This window comes from Pinus tabuliformis, chromosome 6 (genome assembly GCF_031772625.1).
Source record: "Pinus tabuliformis cultivar Carrire ecotype Pingquan chromosome 6, CPIR1, whole genome shotgun sequence".
In the NCBI taxonomy this organism is placed as follows: domain Eukaryota; kingdom Viridiplantae; phylum Streptophyta; class Pinopsida; order Pinales; family Pinaceae; genus Pinus; species Pinus tabuliformis.
The window spans coordinates 838,139,236-838,153,304 of record NC_142292.1 but is presented as its reverse complement, the minus strand read 5'-3'; the positions used below and the strand labels follow the sequence as shown (position 1 = coordinate 838,153,304).

The 14,069-nt window shown below is 35.9% G+C and overlaps 2 protein-coding genes across 2 annotated transcripts; one reads left to right on the top strand and one right to left on the bottom strand.

Annotated features, from left to right (window-relative positions):
- Nucleotides 1–245: 245 nt before the first annotated feature.
- On the bottom strand, nt 246–2,813 carry LOC149261474 (uncharacterized). Its single transcript, XM_089369354.1, has 2 exons — nt 1,635–2,813; nt 246–983 (listed from the first exon to the last, which is right to left on the bottom strand). Exons 1-2 carry the CDS (start codon nt 2,811–2,813, stop codon nt 246–248), a joined length of 1,917 nt encoding a protein of 638 aa, XP_089225480.1.
- Nucleotides 2,814–10,402: 7,589 nt separating this feature from the next.
- LOC149261473 (expansin-B16-like) lies at nt 10,403–11,614 on the top strand. The gene is made up of 5 exons (XM_089369347.1): nt 10,403–10,526; nt 10,672–10,800; nt 10,944–11,070; nt 11,176–11,305; nt 11,420–11,614. Exons 1-5 carry the CDS (start codon nt 10,403–10,405, stop codon nt 11,612–11,614), a joined length of 705 nt encoding a protein of 234 aa, XP_089225473.1.
- The last annotated feature ends 2,455 nt before the right edge of the window (nt 11,615–14,069 follow it).

Genomic DNA, 14,069 nt, shown 5'->3' with positions numbered 1-14,069 from the left:
CTTCCAAATGCTTAGCACTGCACCTAACTTCTGTGAACCAAATCGACCTGGGATGTCTCTGCTAGAATGAGCCAGAGAGAGTGTCGAGCTCTGGGCAATTAAAATAGATCGTATGCTCATCATCCTGAAGTATTTACTCCGCATGCTGTGCACCCAATTCCTCATTAATGGGACTTAATGCGCTGCCAAAAAGTCGCCTACTTGCTCTACGATGGTGCCCAATGCCGGCGTCGCTCGTATGGGCATTAACTGCTCATAATATCACCCGCATCCGGGTGCGAGTTCTCCTGCGGCTGCATATCACTAGTAACTATAGTCTTGAAGATGGAGAGTTGATTCTCTGAAACTATGCTGGAGATTGAGCCTTCAAAGAATTCTCTTCCACTTTCCACCCCTATGTTTGCAATAAAGTCAGCCAATTTGTTCCCTTCCCTTCTAATGTGTTTGAAGGAAATTGCTTGGTGATTGGTAAACCATTGTTTGAGAAGCTCCAGTCTAGTGGCCAATCTCCAACTGCTGCTGACCTTATAAACCTGAGATCCCTGCATAAGCTTTGAGGCCATTTTGATGATGATTTGGGAGTCCCCTTCCACTATAAGAGGCAAGAGTCTCCGTTCCTGTGCCAAATTTAGTCCTCTCCATAGGCCCTCCAATTCTGCTGCATTGTTGGTATTCCAACCAATTGAGCCAACATAGGTTATTAGGGGGAGTCCCTGGTAGTTTCTGATGCTTCCTCTGTATCCTATTTTCCCTGGATTCCCTTTCGAGGCTCCATCGAAGTTAAGCTGGTATGCATTATTTGGGGGAGGCGTCCAACTTGATGGAGATTCTAGATGCTTTGCGGGGTTATCCTTTGATATTAACGGATGTTGTAATTGAATCTGCCAGTTATCCCATATGGTTTGTTCCTGCGGGAGAGAAGGGAAGTCCTCTTTAGACCAACCTTTGATAGACAAAGTTTCTTTAATGTTTTGGTGCAGTCCCTGCCAAATTTGTTCAATTGGTTGAGCTTGATCTTTAAATATCCTTATGTTTCTTTCCTTCCAAATATTCCACATGAGTAATCTTGGTATGAGCTGCCATAGTGTGTTTAAGAGTTTACTTTTATACGGCTCTTGGGGCCAGGTGCGGAGAGTCCCTTTGATGTCTCCATTCACTCTCCCATCCTTCTGACATCGGAAGGCAATTTTTTCCCAGAGTTTCCTTCCCATTGGACAGGATTGCATAAGATGTAATGCTGATTCCTCTTCCTGTTTGCAATTTGGGTAGATGGAAGGTCCAGCAAAATTCCTTTTCCTAAGATTGTCCCATGTGAGAATTCTGTTGTGAGAGATAAGCCATAAAAAAGTTGAGACCTTCGGCCATATGGATGGGTTCCATATCCGATCCCATAATTGATCTTTTATCATCTTTTCTTTGATGAGTATTTTATAAGCTTCCCTGGTGGTGAAAGTGCCTTTTTCCTCATATCCCCATCTAAGGGTGTCCCGTCCTGCTGAAGTGAGTATTTTCCTTTTTTGAAGCTCATTGGAGAGGGAGAGTTGAATTTGCTCCGGGCTATGTGGTATTATGTGCCTGGCCTCTTTCCACTTTCTGTGTTCTTGAGTGTTGTGTGAGTCCCAGAATCGACTCACCTTCTCATGTTGTTGTATGTCTTGATCAGCAATACCTGGAATTGTGTTTCTGAGGTTAGGAAGTTGCTGCCATGAGTCTTCCCAGAATCTAGCCATGTGACCATCCTTCACCTCCCAAAAACTTTGTTTCTGAATTATATCCCTGTGTTGAATGGCTGAGTTCCAAATCACGGATCCTTTACTAGTTTCTGACATTCTAAGTCTCTCCTCCATGGATTTGTTACTTGCATATTTCGTTGTCCAAAGGTAGGCCCAAGGTGTTGTGGGATTGGTTAGCCATTTCCACCAGATTTTGGCCCCCATAACCATATTACTATGTTCTGGGTCCCTTAGTCCAATTCCCCCTGCCTTTTTGGGAAGACATGCTTTCTCCCATTTTACTAGTGCCCATTTTCGATTAGGTCCTAAATTACCCCAAAGGAAGTTTCTCTGAAGTTGTTTGATAGCTTTAAGGACCCATTTGAGCGCTGCCAATACGGAGAACAGGTAAAGAGGCATGGTTTGAAGCACTGCTTTGATTAGAACTAGCCTACTTGCCATGTTGAGCGCTCTATGCGTCCACAGGGATAATCTGGCTTCCAGCTTCTCTAAAAGATTGTTCCAAGAGGCATGCTTAAGAGCCGTGGCAAATAGAGGAGCCCCCAAATACTTAGATGGAAGGGAAGCAATGGAAAAACCAAAGATACGGGCAATAGTTCTTTGGATGGATGGCGAGGTGTTGAAGAAGAAGATCTGGGATTTGACTTTGTTGATGAGGGCACCAGAGGCCTCCGAAAAATCTGCAAGAATAGATTTAATGGCTCGAGCTTCTTGAACAGACGGGTGACCAAAAAGCAGGTTGTCATCAACGAATTGTTGGTGGGAAAAAGAAGGAACTTGGTGGAAGGCTAGACCTTTGAGATGATGAGAGCGGAGGGCTTCTTTAATGCTGCGACCTAAACCTTCAGCCAAAATGACAAACAGGAAGGGTGATATAGGATCCCCTTGGCGGATGCCTCTGGAAGGATGAAAAGTGGGAGAGGGAATTCCATTGATGAGAATAGAGAAGAATGAAGAGGAAATGAGACTACTGATCCATCTAATCCAAGAGGGGGCAAAACCAAAGGCTTGAAGGACTTGTTGCAGATATTCCCAACTGATACTATCAAAAGCCTTAGATAGATCGAGTTTGAGCAACATACCTGGTTTTTTTGTTTGCTTGAGTGAGTGGATTATCTCATGGGTTAGAATTATCCCATCCGTAATCTGCCTTCCTTCAACGTAACCAGTTTGTTCTGGAGAGATGAGAAGTGGAAGCAGGGGTTTCAATCTGGAAGCTATCACTTTGGAGACAATCTTCTATATGATGTTGCATAAGGCAATTGGACGGAATTTATCCGGAGTGGATGATTCCTCTTCTTTAGGGATTAAGGCTATGAATGTTGCGTTCAGTCCTGGATACATCCACCTGAGGGTACGCGATTCTTCCACCACTTGCCATACCTCCCATTTGACCAGATCCCAAAAGTAATGAAAGAAATTTGAAGTAAATCCATCAGGTCCCGGAGCTTTTCCTGCTTTGAGTTGATGAACAGCATCATCAACTTCCTGGAGGCTTATGGGTTTGAGAAGGAGAGTATTATGCTCATCCGTGATTAATTTGGGAATATTGCTGATGATTTTCCGGATAGCTTCTGTTCTGTTTATATCCGGCTCTTGATTCATCTTCTTGTAGTTGAGGAAGACCTGTTCTATCCCTTCATGTGTTTCGATTTTGCCTCCTTGTTCATTGGTCACCCGGGAAATTTGATTAATCATTCTCCTTTGCACTGTAGATTTGTGGAAGAATTTCGTGTTCTTCTCACCCTCCTTCAGCCATCTAACTCTCGATTTTTGTCTCCAGAGAGTTTCCTCCTGTGCCTCTCGCTCGAGGAGTTGATTCTCTAAGGACTGCTCTTTCTTTCTAAGTTCTTCCGTGCGTCCTTCAGTTATCATTCTTTGCTGAACCAATTTCATTTCTTGATTGAGGATTTCCTTAGCCTTAAAAATGTTGCCAAAGATAGAATGATTCCATTTTTTAATTTCCCCTTTGAGATATTTCAGCTTCCTTTGGAATGAAGCCATTTTTGTACCATCCTTCAAGTTGCATTTTACCCAGGTTGCTCTAACAAATTCATTGAAGTCCGGGTGAGACAACCAAAAAGCCTCAAATCTAAAGGGACGTCTAATATGGCAGCCAGGACGGTTCCATTGGAGGGCTATCGGCCAATGATCAGAACCGGAGTAAGGGAGAATAGAAGATGTGAATTCTCCTCCTACATGAACAGCATTGTCAGAGATTAAAAAACGATCCAGACGCGATGCTATTTGCATTGGACCTGTCCTTTTGTTGTTCCACGTGTAGAGGCCATTATTAGTAGGAACATCTATAAACGAGTTATTCTGTATGAAATCCTTTAATAGAGATCTGTCCCTGTTTGTTCTGCATCTGCCTCCCTTTTTTTCCTCCACCGAAGCGATCATATTATAGTCTCCTCCAGCGATCCATAACGGGTATTGCCTATCGGTGCTGAGATTTGTTAGAGCCTCCAATATTTCATTCTTGTGCTGGGTTTCTTGAGGAAAGTACACATTAGTGATGTGCCCATAGATGTTGGTTCCTATTATATGGAATATTGCTTGGATGAAACTTTTATTTGCATGTATGTTGGTCATTTGAATCTTTCTTGCATCCCAAAGCAATGCAAGTCCTCCAGAAGCACCCTGAGCATCAACAGCTGCTACTATCCCCCCTGGCCAGGCCTTAGCTGCTATTTTTTCCAAAACTGTCGAATTGCATTTTGTTTCCTGTAGAAAAAGAACTGCTGGTTTTTCTTCCATTAACATGTTTTTTAAGAGTTTTCCTTTCCTTGGGCAGTTAAGCCCTCTGATATTCCATGAGATCAACTTCATTGGGAAGGCTTGGGATTGATGTTGAAATACTTGGTTAGCTTGGCATATCTGCCTGAGTCTACCAGCACTTCTCCAATCTTGATGGTTCTTTCTAAGGTAGTTTTCCTTCCCCTTTTTTTGTTGTCTTTGGTAATGAATTTGCCGTCCCATTGGCTGCCAATTTGAACCCCTAGAGAATATTTTTTCTGGGCTTTATTGAGGACTGCCACCAGGTTGTCCACTTGGCTGTCAGGTATTTTGTCGAAGTTCCCTGTTTTGCATGCATGTTCTAATCCCAAGATATCCAGCTCACCAATGTCTATTGATTCCGTATCCTCCTCCATGATTTGTGGTTCCTGAGAGTGACCATCACCTTCCTTCTCATTTTCTATGCTGGGATTTGTGCCATCTATATCCATTTCAGGAAGGCTCCAGTCTTTGGAGGTTTTCTTAGGCTGATTGCTTTCTGGATCTATCTCCTTTCCTTTTTCTTTCGATTGGGATCTATCCATTTTTTCCTTTTCCTGAGTAGGTCCTCTTTTATTATAGGTTGAGTTGTCTGGATCTTGCAAATCCTCATTATCTAATACTGCAAAGCTATTACTAGTAGATGGCTTTGATTGATTCCCTGGAGGTGTCTTTGTAGTAACTGCTGGTTTTTTATTCCCTCTTCTGCGGTTTGTCACTTTGGTGAAACCGTCTACCAATGGGCCTTCCTGTTCAGTTTGAGTCGTAGGTTTGCTATTTAATGGGCAGTCTCTGAAGAGGTGACCTAGGTCATGACATTTCCTACATCTGAAGGGGACATGTTCATAATCGATTAACTGGATACATTCCACATCTTCATGAAAGAGACTTACCGTATCGGGCAGAGGTTGTTTCAGGTCCATGTATACGCAGATCCGTGCATACGAGGTATATCTCTGTGTCTTTGTATCTTCAGCTATTCTGACGAAGTCGCCCAGAACCTTACCAATGGCTTTGAGGGACTCCTCCTCCCAGTATTCCAATGGTAGAGAGTACAGCCTGATCCATACCGGCGCCCAACTTAGGTCCTCTTTATCCGGGTTGAACCGTTCAATCCATTCTCTGAGAAATAGCCCAGCAGAGTTAAAGAAATAAGGCCCTCCTTCAAAAACTCTGTTCCTATCCTCCAAACAGTTAAAAACTGCAGTGAAGAAACCCTTCGGCCCTAGATGCAGGGTTATGTGCCCCTTTGGATGCCATTTGACATTTATCCATGCTCTCAGCGCTTTCTCGTTTGGCCATATTCCGATAAATTTGCCTATGAGAGCATGATCTCTCATGTATTGAATTCTGGCATTGATACGGTGACTGGGTAGCTCCACTTTTGGTCTGTGTGTGGCTACTGGCTTGCATGTGGACGAGCTAACTTTCGGTTTATCTTGATGTGCCTGTTCATTCTGTTGCTGCTGACTTTTGCCTGTGCTTCCATCATTATGTTCCTGTTCTCTTTCTGAACCCTCAGGATTCCCTTGCTGGTTGCCGTTTGAGGGAGGCGTCCCTCCTTCCCCCGGATGGGGGTTCATTATGACCGCCGGTCAAAACCCCCAGTCGTTAGTTATCTGTGCTGTCGCGATCTGATTTTGAAGTCCTCTGTTCTGCAGACCTGCCATTGCAGGTGAGTACAGGAACCCTAATCCGCTTCTCAGAGCTCAGCCTTCGTTCTCTTGAGCATGTTCATCTCTCGCAAAGTCATTGATATTATTAATTAAGCAAAATAAAATAATTTATTTGAAAAAAATACATAATCTAATTAAAAAACATGAAATTGGTACGTAGTTATGTGTGAAATTATTAATTAAGTGTTTAAACTAAATGGCAAAAAAAATGCATAATCTAATTAAGAAACTAATTAAGAAACTAAAGAATCATAAGTTGTGTGCAAAATGTGAATACCTTCAAAAAAAAAAAATTAGGTATTGAATGCGTTTATGTACTAAAAATTGCATTTAAAACATGAAAAAGTTAAAATCTTGCTAAAAATTGTATTACGGAATTAAAAAACAATTTCATAAACAAAATTAGTTTTTTTAAATAAAAATTCATTAATTTATATTTTCTTTATATAACTAGTTAATAATATCGATACATATTCTTAACTACATAAGCAATGTTCTAGTGTGATAATCATTCATATTTATTTTTTTATATTTAAATATGTTATCGATAACTATTATCTAAAAGTAAATTTTAATTGTGGACGAGCTAACTTTCGGTTTATCTTGATGTGCCTGTTCATTCTGTTGCTGCTGACTTTTCCCTGTGCTTCCATCATTATGTTCCTGTTCTCTTTCTGAACCCTCAGGATTCCCTTGCTGGTTGTCGTTTGAGGGAGGCGTCCCTCCTTCCCCCGGATGGGGGTTCATTATGACCGCCGGTCAAAACCCCCAGTCGTTAGTTATCTGTGCTGTCGTGATCTGATTCTGAAGTCCTCTGTTCTGCAGACCTGCCATTGCAGGTGAGTACAGGAACCCTAATCCGCTTCTCAGAGCTCAGCCTTCGTTCTCTTGAGCATGTTCATCTCTCGCAAAGTCATTGATATTATTAATTAAGCAAAATAAAATAATTTATTTGAAAAAAATACATAATCTAATTAAAAAACATGAAATTGGTACGTAGTTATGTGTGAAATTATTAATTAAGTGTTTAAACTAAATGGCAAAAAAAATGCATAATCTAATTAAGAAACTAATGGCATTTTCCTTATATTTTTTTTGATCAATTTCAAAATCTAATAAAAATTTTAAAGAATCATAAGTTGTGTGCAAAATGTGAATACCTTCAAAAAAAAAAATAGGTATTGAATGCATTTATGTACTAAAAATTGCATTTAAAACATGAAAAAGTTAAAATCTTGCTAAAAATTGTATTACGGAATTAAAAAACAATTTCATAAACAAAATTAGTTTTTTTAAATAAAAATTCATTAATTTATATTTTCTTTATATAACTAGTTAATAATATCGATACATATTCTTAACTACATAAGCAATGTTCTAGTGTGATAATCATTCATATTTATTTTTTTATATTTAAATATGTTATCGATAACTATTATCTAAAAGTAAATTTTAATTGTTTTATATTTTAAATTTAGTAATACAATTATTTATTAAATAATAAATAATTTTTTATTACTTAAAATGTATTTGTAAATATATAAATAATTTTAAAGCTATAAAGAAATGGCTAGTCTAATTTATAGATGAAATGATTTTTTTCACATGGTTTTTTGGTTAATTTAAATCAAAATCCTCTGGAGATTTTTAAAAATTTGAGTTAAAGTTGTTTAATTTGTATAATTAGAGTGTTGGATCCATTTAGGCATTCTAAACAAAAAGAAATCACATTTTTTGTAAAATTGTTTTACCAAATTCTAGTGAAAATGTTTATTTCTTCTATAAATCATGAAATAATAAATCTGTATAAATTTAATAACCCTAATCTAAAATTCCAACTATATTTAATTTTAAGCCAAACTCATCTAAAAATATAAAATATTTAAACATTTTTTTATTAATATCATGATAAATACAATAAATTCCATATTTATAAATTAAAATAATAGAAACAATATTATATAATCTAAAAATATGAAAGATCAATCATAATACAGGAAATGGAGATATGGTTAGATGGTTATAATACAGGGAATGGAAATATTGTTAGATAGTTATGGCAAGGCATATTTACCAATTTATCTACTAACTAATAAGGGGATAGTATAGTAATTAATAAGTAAGGTTAGTTTATATTCACTGGTGGAAAATGAACCAGGTGGGCATCTACTACCCAGTATTTATGACTAAATATTGGATTTATAAATTAAAATAATATAAACAATATTATATAATCTAAAAATACAAAAGATCAATCATAATACAGGAAATGGAGATATGGTTAGATAGTTATAATACAGGAAATGGAAATATTGTTAGATAGTTATGGCAAGGCATATTTACCAATTTATATAATAATTAATAAGGGAATAGTATAGTAATTAATACGTAAGGTTAGTATATATTTACGACTGGATAATGAATGAGGTGGGCATCTACTACCCCATCCAATATTTATAAATTAAAATAATATAAACAATATTATATAATCTAAAAATATGAAAGATCAATCATAATACAGGAAATGGAGATATGGTTAGATGGTTATAATACAGGAAATGGAAATATTGTTAGATAGTTATGGCAAGGCATATTTACCAATTTATCTAGTAATTAATAAGGGGATAGTATAGTAATTAATAAGTAAGGTTAGTATATATTTACTGCTGGAAAATGAACCAGGTGAGCATCTACTACCCGGTATTTATGACTAAATATTGGATTTATAAATTAAAATAATATAAACAATATTATATAATCTAAAAATACAAAAGATCAATCATAATACAGGAAATGGAGATATGGTTAGATAGTTATAATACAAGAAATGGAAATATTGTTAGATAGTTATGGCAAGGCATATTTACCCATTTATATAATAATTAATAAGGGAATAGTATAGTAATTAATACGTAGGGTTAGTATATATTTACCGCCAGATAATGAACCAGGTGGGCATCTACTACCCCATCCAATATTTATAAATTAAAATAATATAAACAATATTATATAATCTAAAAATATGAAAGATCAATCATAATACAGGAAATGGAGATATGGTTAGATGGTTATAATACATGAAATGGAAATATTGTTAGATAGTTATGGCAAGGCATATTTACCAATTTATCTACTAATTAATAAGGGGATAGTATAGTAATTAATAAGGGGATAGTATAGTAATTAATAAGTAAGGTTAGTATATATTTACTGCTAGGTTGGCATCTACTACCTCGTATTTATGACTAAATATTGGATTTATAAATTAGAATAATATAAACAATATTATATAATCTAAAAATACAAAAGATCAATCATAATACAGGAAATGGAGATATGGTTAGATAGTTATAATAGAGGAAATGGAAATATTGTTAGATAGTTATGGCAACGCATATTTACCAATTTATATAATAATTAATAAGGGAATAGTATAGTAATTAATATGTAGGGTTAGTATATATTTACGGCTGGGTAATGAACCAGGTGGGCATCTACTACCCCATCTAATATTTATAAATTAAAATAATATAAACAATATTATATAATCTAAAAATATGAAAGATCAATCATAATACAAAAAATGGAGATATGGTTACATAGTTATAATACAGGAAATGAAAATCCAATATTTATAAATTAAAATAATATAAACAATATTATATAATCTAAAAATATGAAAGGTCAATCATAATACAAAACATGGAGATATGGTTAGATAGTTATAATACAGGAAATGGAGATATGGTTAGATAGTTATAATACAGGAAATGAAAATATTGTTAGATAATTATCGCAAGGCATATTTACCAATTTATCTACTAATTAATAAAGGGATAGTCTAGTAATTAATACATAGGATTAATATATATTTACTGCTAGATAATAAACCAGGTGGACATCTACTACCCCGTATTTGGTTGTAGTGAAGGTGAATATGATAAATATTGGTGGTTGTCAATGTGAATATAATAAAAGCAATATAATTTTAAAATAAAAAATATTAATAATAATACAGGGAAGATGGAGATATGGTCAAACCCTAAGAAAAAATATTAATAATAATACAGGGAAGATGGAGATATGGTCAAACCCTAAGACAAACTAGTTGCAAAAAAGTTGCTCTAAATAAACACAAGCTTCACATTCTCGTCCACAGTCATTTCTCAAAGCTCATCATAGTAGTTTTTGTTGTATCGTGCGTTGGTTTCGAAAATGAAGCTTTCTTTTAGCTATGCGATCGCAGTTCTGATATGCGTAATCCTGTGCAAGCAAGTCGCTTGTTGGGAGCCGGCCACTGCTACGTGGTATGGAAAACTACATGGTGCCCGGAGTGAAGGTAATGGCAACGAGTTTTTGTAATCATAGTATTTACATTACATGCAAATTGGAGATATTTGCTATATTTATCCATGCAATCCATGAAATGAACATTTGATGATGGAGAAAATTGTATTGTATTGCATTGCATTTGTGTGTGACAGGAGGCTCATGTGGGTATGGCAGCATAGTGAAAGAATCCCCTTTCCAATCAAAAATAGCTGCAGGAAGTCCAGTGCTGTTCAAAGACGGAAAAGGCTGTGGAGCTTGCTATCAAGTATGGAATGAATTTAGTCAGTATTGTTACAGTTTTCACTAATAGAATGTTGAAGATTCTTCTCATAACTTGGATTTTACAGGTAAAGTCACAAGTGTAGGGAGAATGGTGTTTGTTCCGGAACACCTGTGACTGTGGTGATTACTGATATATGTCCAGATGGTGGAGTTTGTGGAGGTGGCAAAACACACTTTGATCTCAGTGGTGCCGCGTTTGAAAGCATTGCATCTCCTGGTAAAGATGAAGCCCTCCGGAAGATTGGAATCGTACCTATATTATTCCAACGGTATTCATCTAATGAAATCACTCATCAATTTTCAGGCATTGATTTGGTCCATTTCATTTCAATCGGTTTTCGTATGCTTAATTTCCTTATTGTTATGTTATGTAGGGTGCCTTGCCAATATTCTGGGATGAACGTTGCTTTTCATGCTGACCCAGGAGCCAACAATTACTATTTCGCTGTATTTATTCAATATGAAGCAGGAGATGGTGATCTTCGAGCAGTTGAACTACAACAGGTATTGAACTCACTTTTTTCTAAGTATTCTATATTTATATTTATAGTATAAGAATGATTATTCATATATATTTTACGTATGTAATATATCTGTTCTGTTTTTTGTTGCATGCAGGCAAACTCTCAATCGTGGCAACAAATGACACATAAATGGGGAGTAAACTGGTTTCTGAACAGCGGTACCCCTCTCCAAGCTCCTTTCTCTATTTGGTTGACCACTCTTTTCGGCGCAAAGCTCACTGCAAGCAACGTTATTCCTAAAAGTTGGCAACCCAACGCTACATACAAATCATCTGTCAACTATCACTAAGGATGGAGGCGATGTATTGTATTGTATTCTTCTGCATAGCATTCGCACGAATGCTTGCATATATAAAATTTTGCGTAGCATCCTTGGGAATGTTTATGTATAAAAATAAAATTTCCTGCAAAGGGGCTCACTGCTTTACTCTGTTAACCGGAAGCTCACAAGTATGTTGCAGTTTTGTTTCTTTGCGAAGGAATTTTCGATTATATAATTGGGTATCACATCTCTGTGTTCATTAAATTTTAATTTCCACTTTCTGTTTTTATTTATTTTTTAACATAAATAAATAATACATATTAATAATATTTTAAAAATGAATCAAATAGGTTAATTTGAAACAAAAATCATCGTCAAGTATTTAAAGACTAAAACACATTTTAGATATATACACATCTAAATTTGTTTAAATAATTTTATTTCTTTTAACTGTATTTATATAATTAGGGTTTGTTACTGTATATCAAAATACATTATAGATATATAATCTTTCATATTTACCTGGTTGAGGGTTCTTGTCGGTGCACGAAAATGGTATTTGCTGAATAATATTTGTGCTGTGACGGCCGTGAGTCCAGTTCGAATCTAAAGATCTGGCAAAACACATTTTGATCTCAACGATGTCGCAGATGAGAGCATTGCAAACGATGTGGCGTTTGAGAGCATTTCATCCTTTAGAGAAGCAGACCTACGTAAGAATGGAATCGTGTCTATACTATTTCAACTATATTTATATGGTAAAATCACTCATCAATTTGGTTCATTTCAGCATAGAGGACGTCAAGCACCATTTCTATGCACATTGCAAAGGGCAAGAATGCTAGGTGAATCTCAAACTAAGAGGAACATTGACAAGGAAATGCATTTTAGAGGTGTCGAAAAAAGGCATATCATCTTTGTAAGGTTGAAAGCAATTTTAGAGGTAACATCAAAAAACATTTTGATAGGCCCTAGATCACAACCATCTCTACTGTTTGTGATAAAAAAATCCAAGGATTTGAGACAAGGAGTAAGTGTTTTTTCTCAAGGATATTTACTAGTTCATGAAAGGTGGAATCCATGCATGTCTTGGCAAGTCTCTATGGTTTTGGGTAATAAGACCTAGGTTGAATATCTAGAGTTTGTAATTTTAGAGATTGTAAACCCTAAATGAGTAACATGAAAATGTAGGGTTTGTGGACAAAACCCTAGGACTATTGAAGATATTATGGCATTTCTCAGGTTTATATGAATTTAGGGTTCATACATGAAACCCTAGTTCATAAGTCTTGAGGATTAGGCTAAGGGTTTATGGATTCATCCATTGCTCCTGATAGAAACCCTAGTTACATGATGTTGATATGAATCATGTTAATACAAAAGAGAGCTAACATGTTGTGTACTTTCATTGATTTTATATTCACTCTCTTGTAAGGTAGGAGGAGGGGTTCCCCTTTCTTGGACTTGTGAAATAAGACGAGCATTGTGAGGGAAACACATTTTAGAGGTGTGGAGAAAAGGATTATCATTTGTGCAAATTTGAAAGCAACTATAGGTGACATCCAAAAAAAATTTGATAAATGTTATATCACATGTTATATCACAACCATCTATAGTGTTTGTGATCTAGAATCCACAAGGATGTGAGACAAGGAGCAAATGATTTTTCTCAAGGATTTTTATTGGTTCATGAAAAGTAAGATCCATGCCAAAACAGGGATGGAACTTGTGCTAAAGAAGTTAGTAAATTCCATAATCAAATCCTGTGGGAAAGAGATGGAAATGGTGTTAATATACACCATGCATAGCTTCCATCTAATACCAATGTCAATTCATGCCTTTGACAAGAATTTCTAATTCATCTCTTAGAGTGTCACTTTTGCTTCCAATGGAAATATGGGATTGAACAATGTCAAATGATTCTTCATCAAATGAAGGAGGATGTAGTGAATGTTTACATTAAGATATGAAAAGAAATCATAATCCACAGATTGTTAAATGCTATTAGGGTATATAACTCCCCAAAAGAGTATTAAACATAAACATGACTTTTAAATGCCAGTAATACAATATAAAATGAATGTCATAGAACAATTGGCTTGCAACCATGCATCTATGAGATCTAGATAGATCAATGGATCACCTAATGCAACATGGGAAACTATACTTTTTATCCTTCAAATAAAAATGAAAAACACTTACAACATGAACTCCTCATGCACATCCCTTGAGAGAAATTTGATTAAACTGCAAGAACATAATTTAATTAATCAAAAGAAATTAATAAATACCAAACATGTCATATATGGGATTTCTAAAAGAACATACCATTAATTAGAGCTTACAATCAATATTAAGCAAAGTCTGTCCAAACAACTGGATGGATAATAGGCTACTAGGGTATGAAAATACCATCTTGTGGATATTTTGTACCATCTCCTTGGGGCTTAGTTTCTTGATTGATTCTTTCATTTCTGCCGCT

Bases quoted from the DNA above. Each gene is read 5' to 3' on its own strand.
- LOC149261473 (XM_089369347.1), top strand. From the start codon at position 10,403: ATGAAGCTTTCTTTTAGCTATGCGATCGCAGTTCTGATATGCGTAATC. The intron at 11,071-11,175 runs GTATTCATCTAA...TATGTTATGTAG, and splicing joins GTACCTATATTATTCCAACG to GGTGCCTTGCCAATATTCTG. The intron at 11,306-11,419 runs GTATTGAACTCA...TGTTGCATGCAG, and splicing joins GAGCAGTTGAACTACAACAG to GCAAACTCTCAATCGTGGCA.
- LOC149261474 (XM_089369354.1), bottom strand. From the start codon at position 2,813: ATGTTGCTCAAACTCGATCTATCTAAGGCTTTTGATAGTATCAGTTGG. The intron at 984-1,634 runs GTGAGTCGATTC...CAAATTTGGCAG, and splicing joins ACATACAACAACATGAGAAG to GGACTGCACCAAAACATTAA.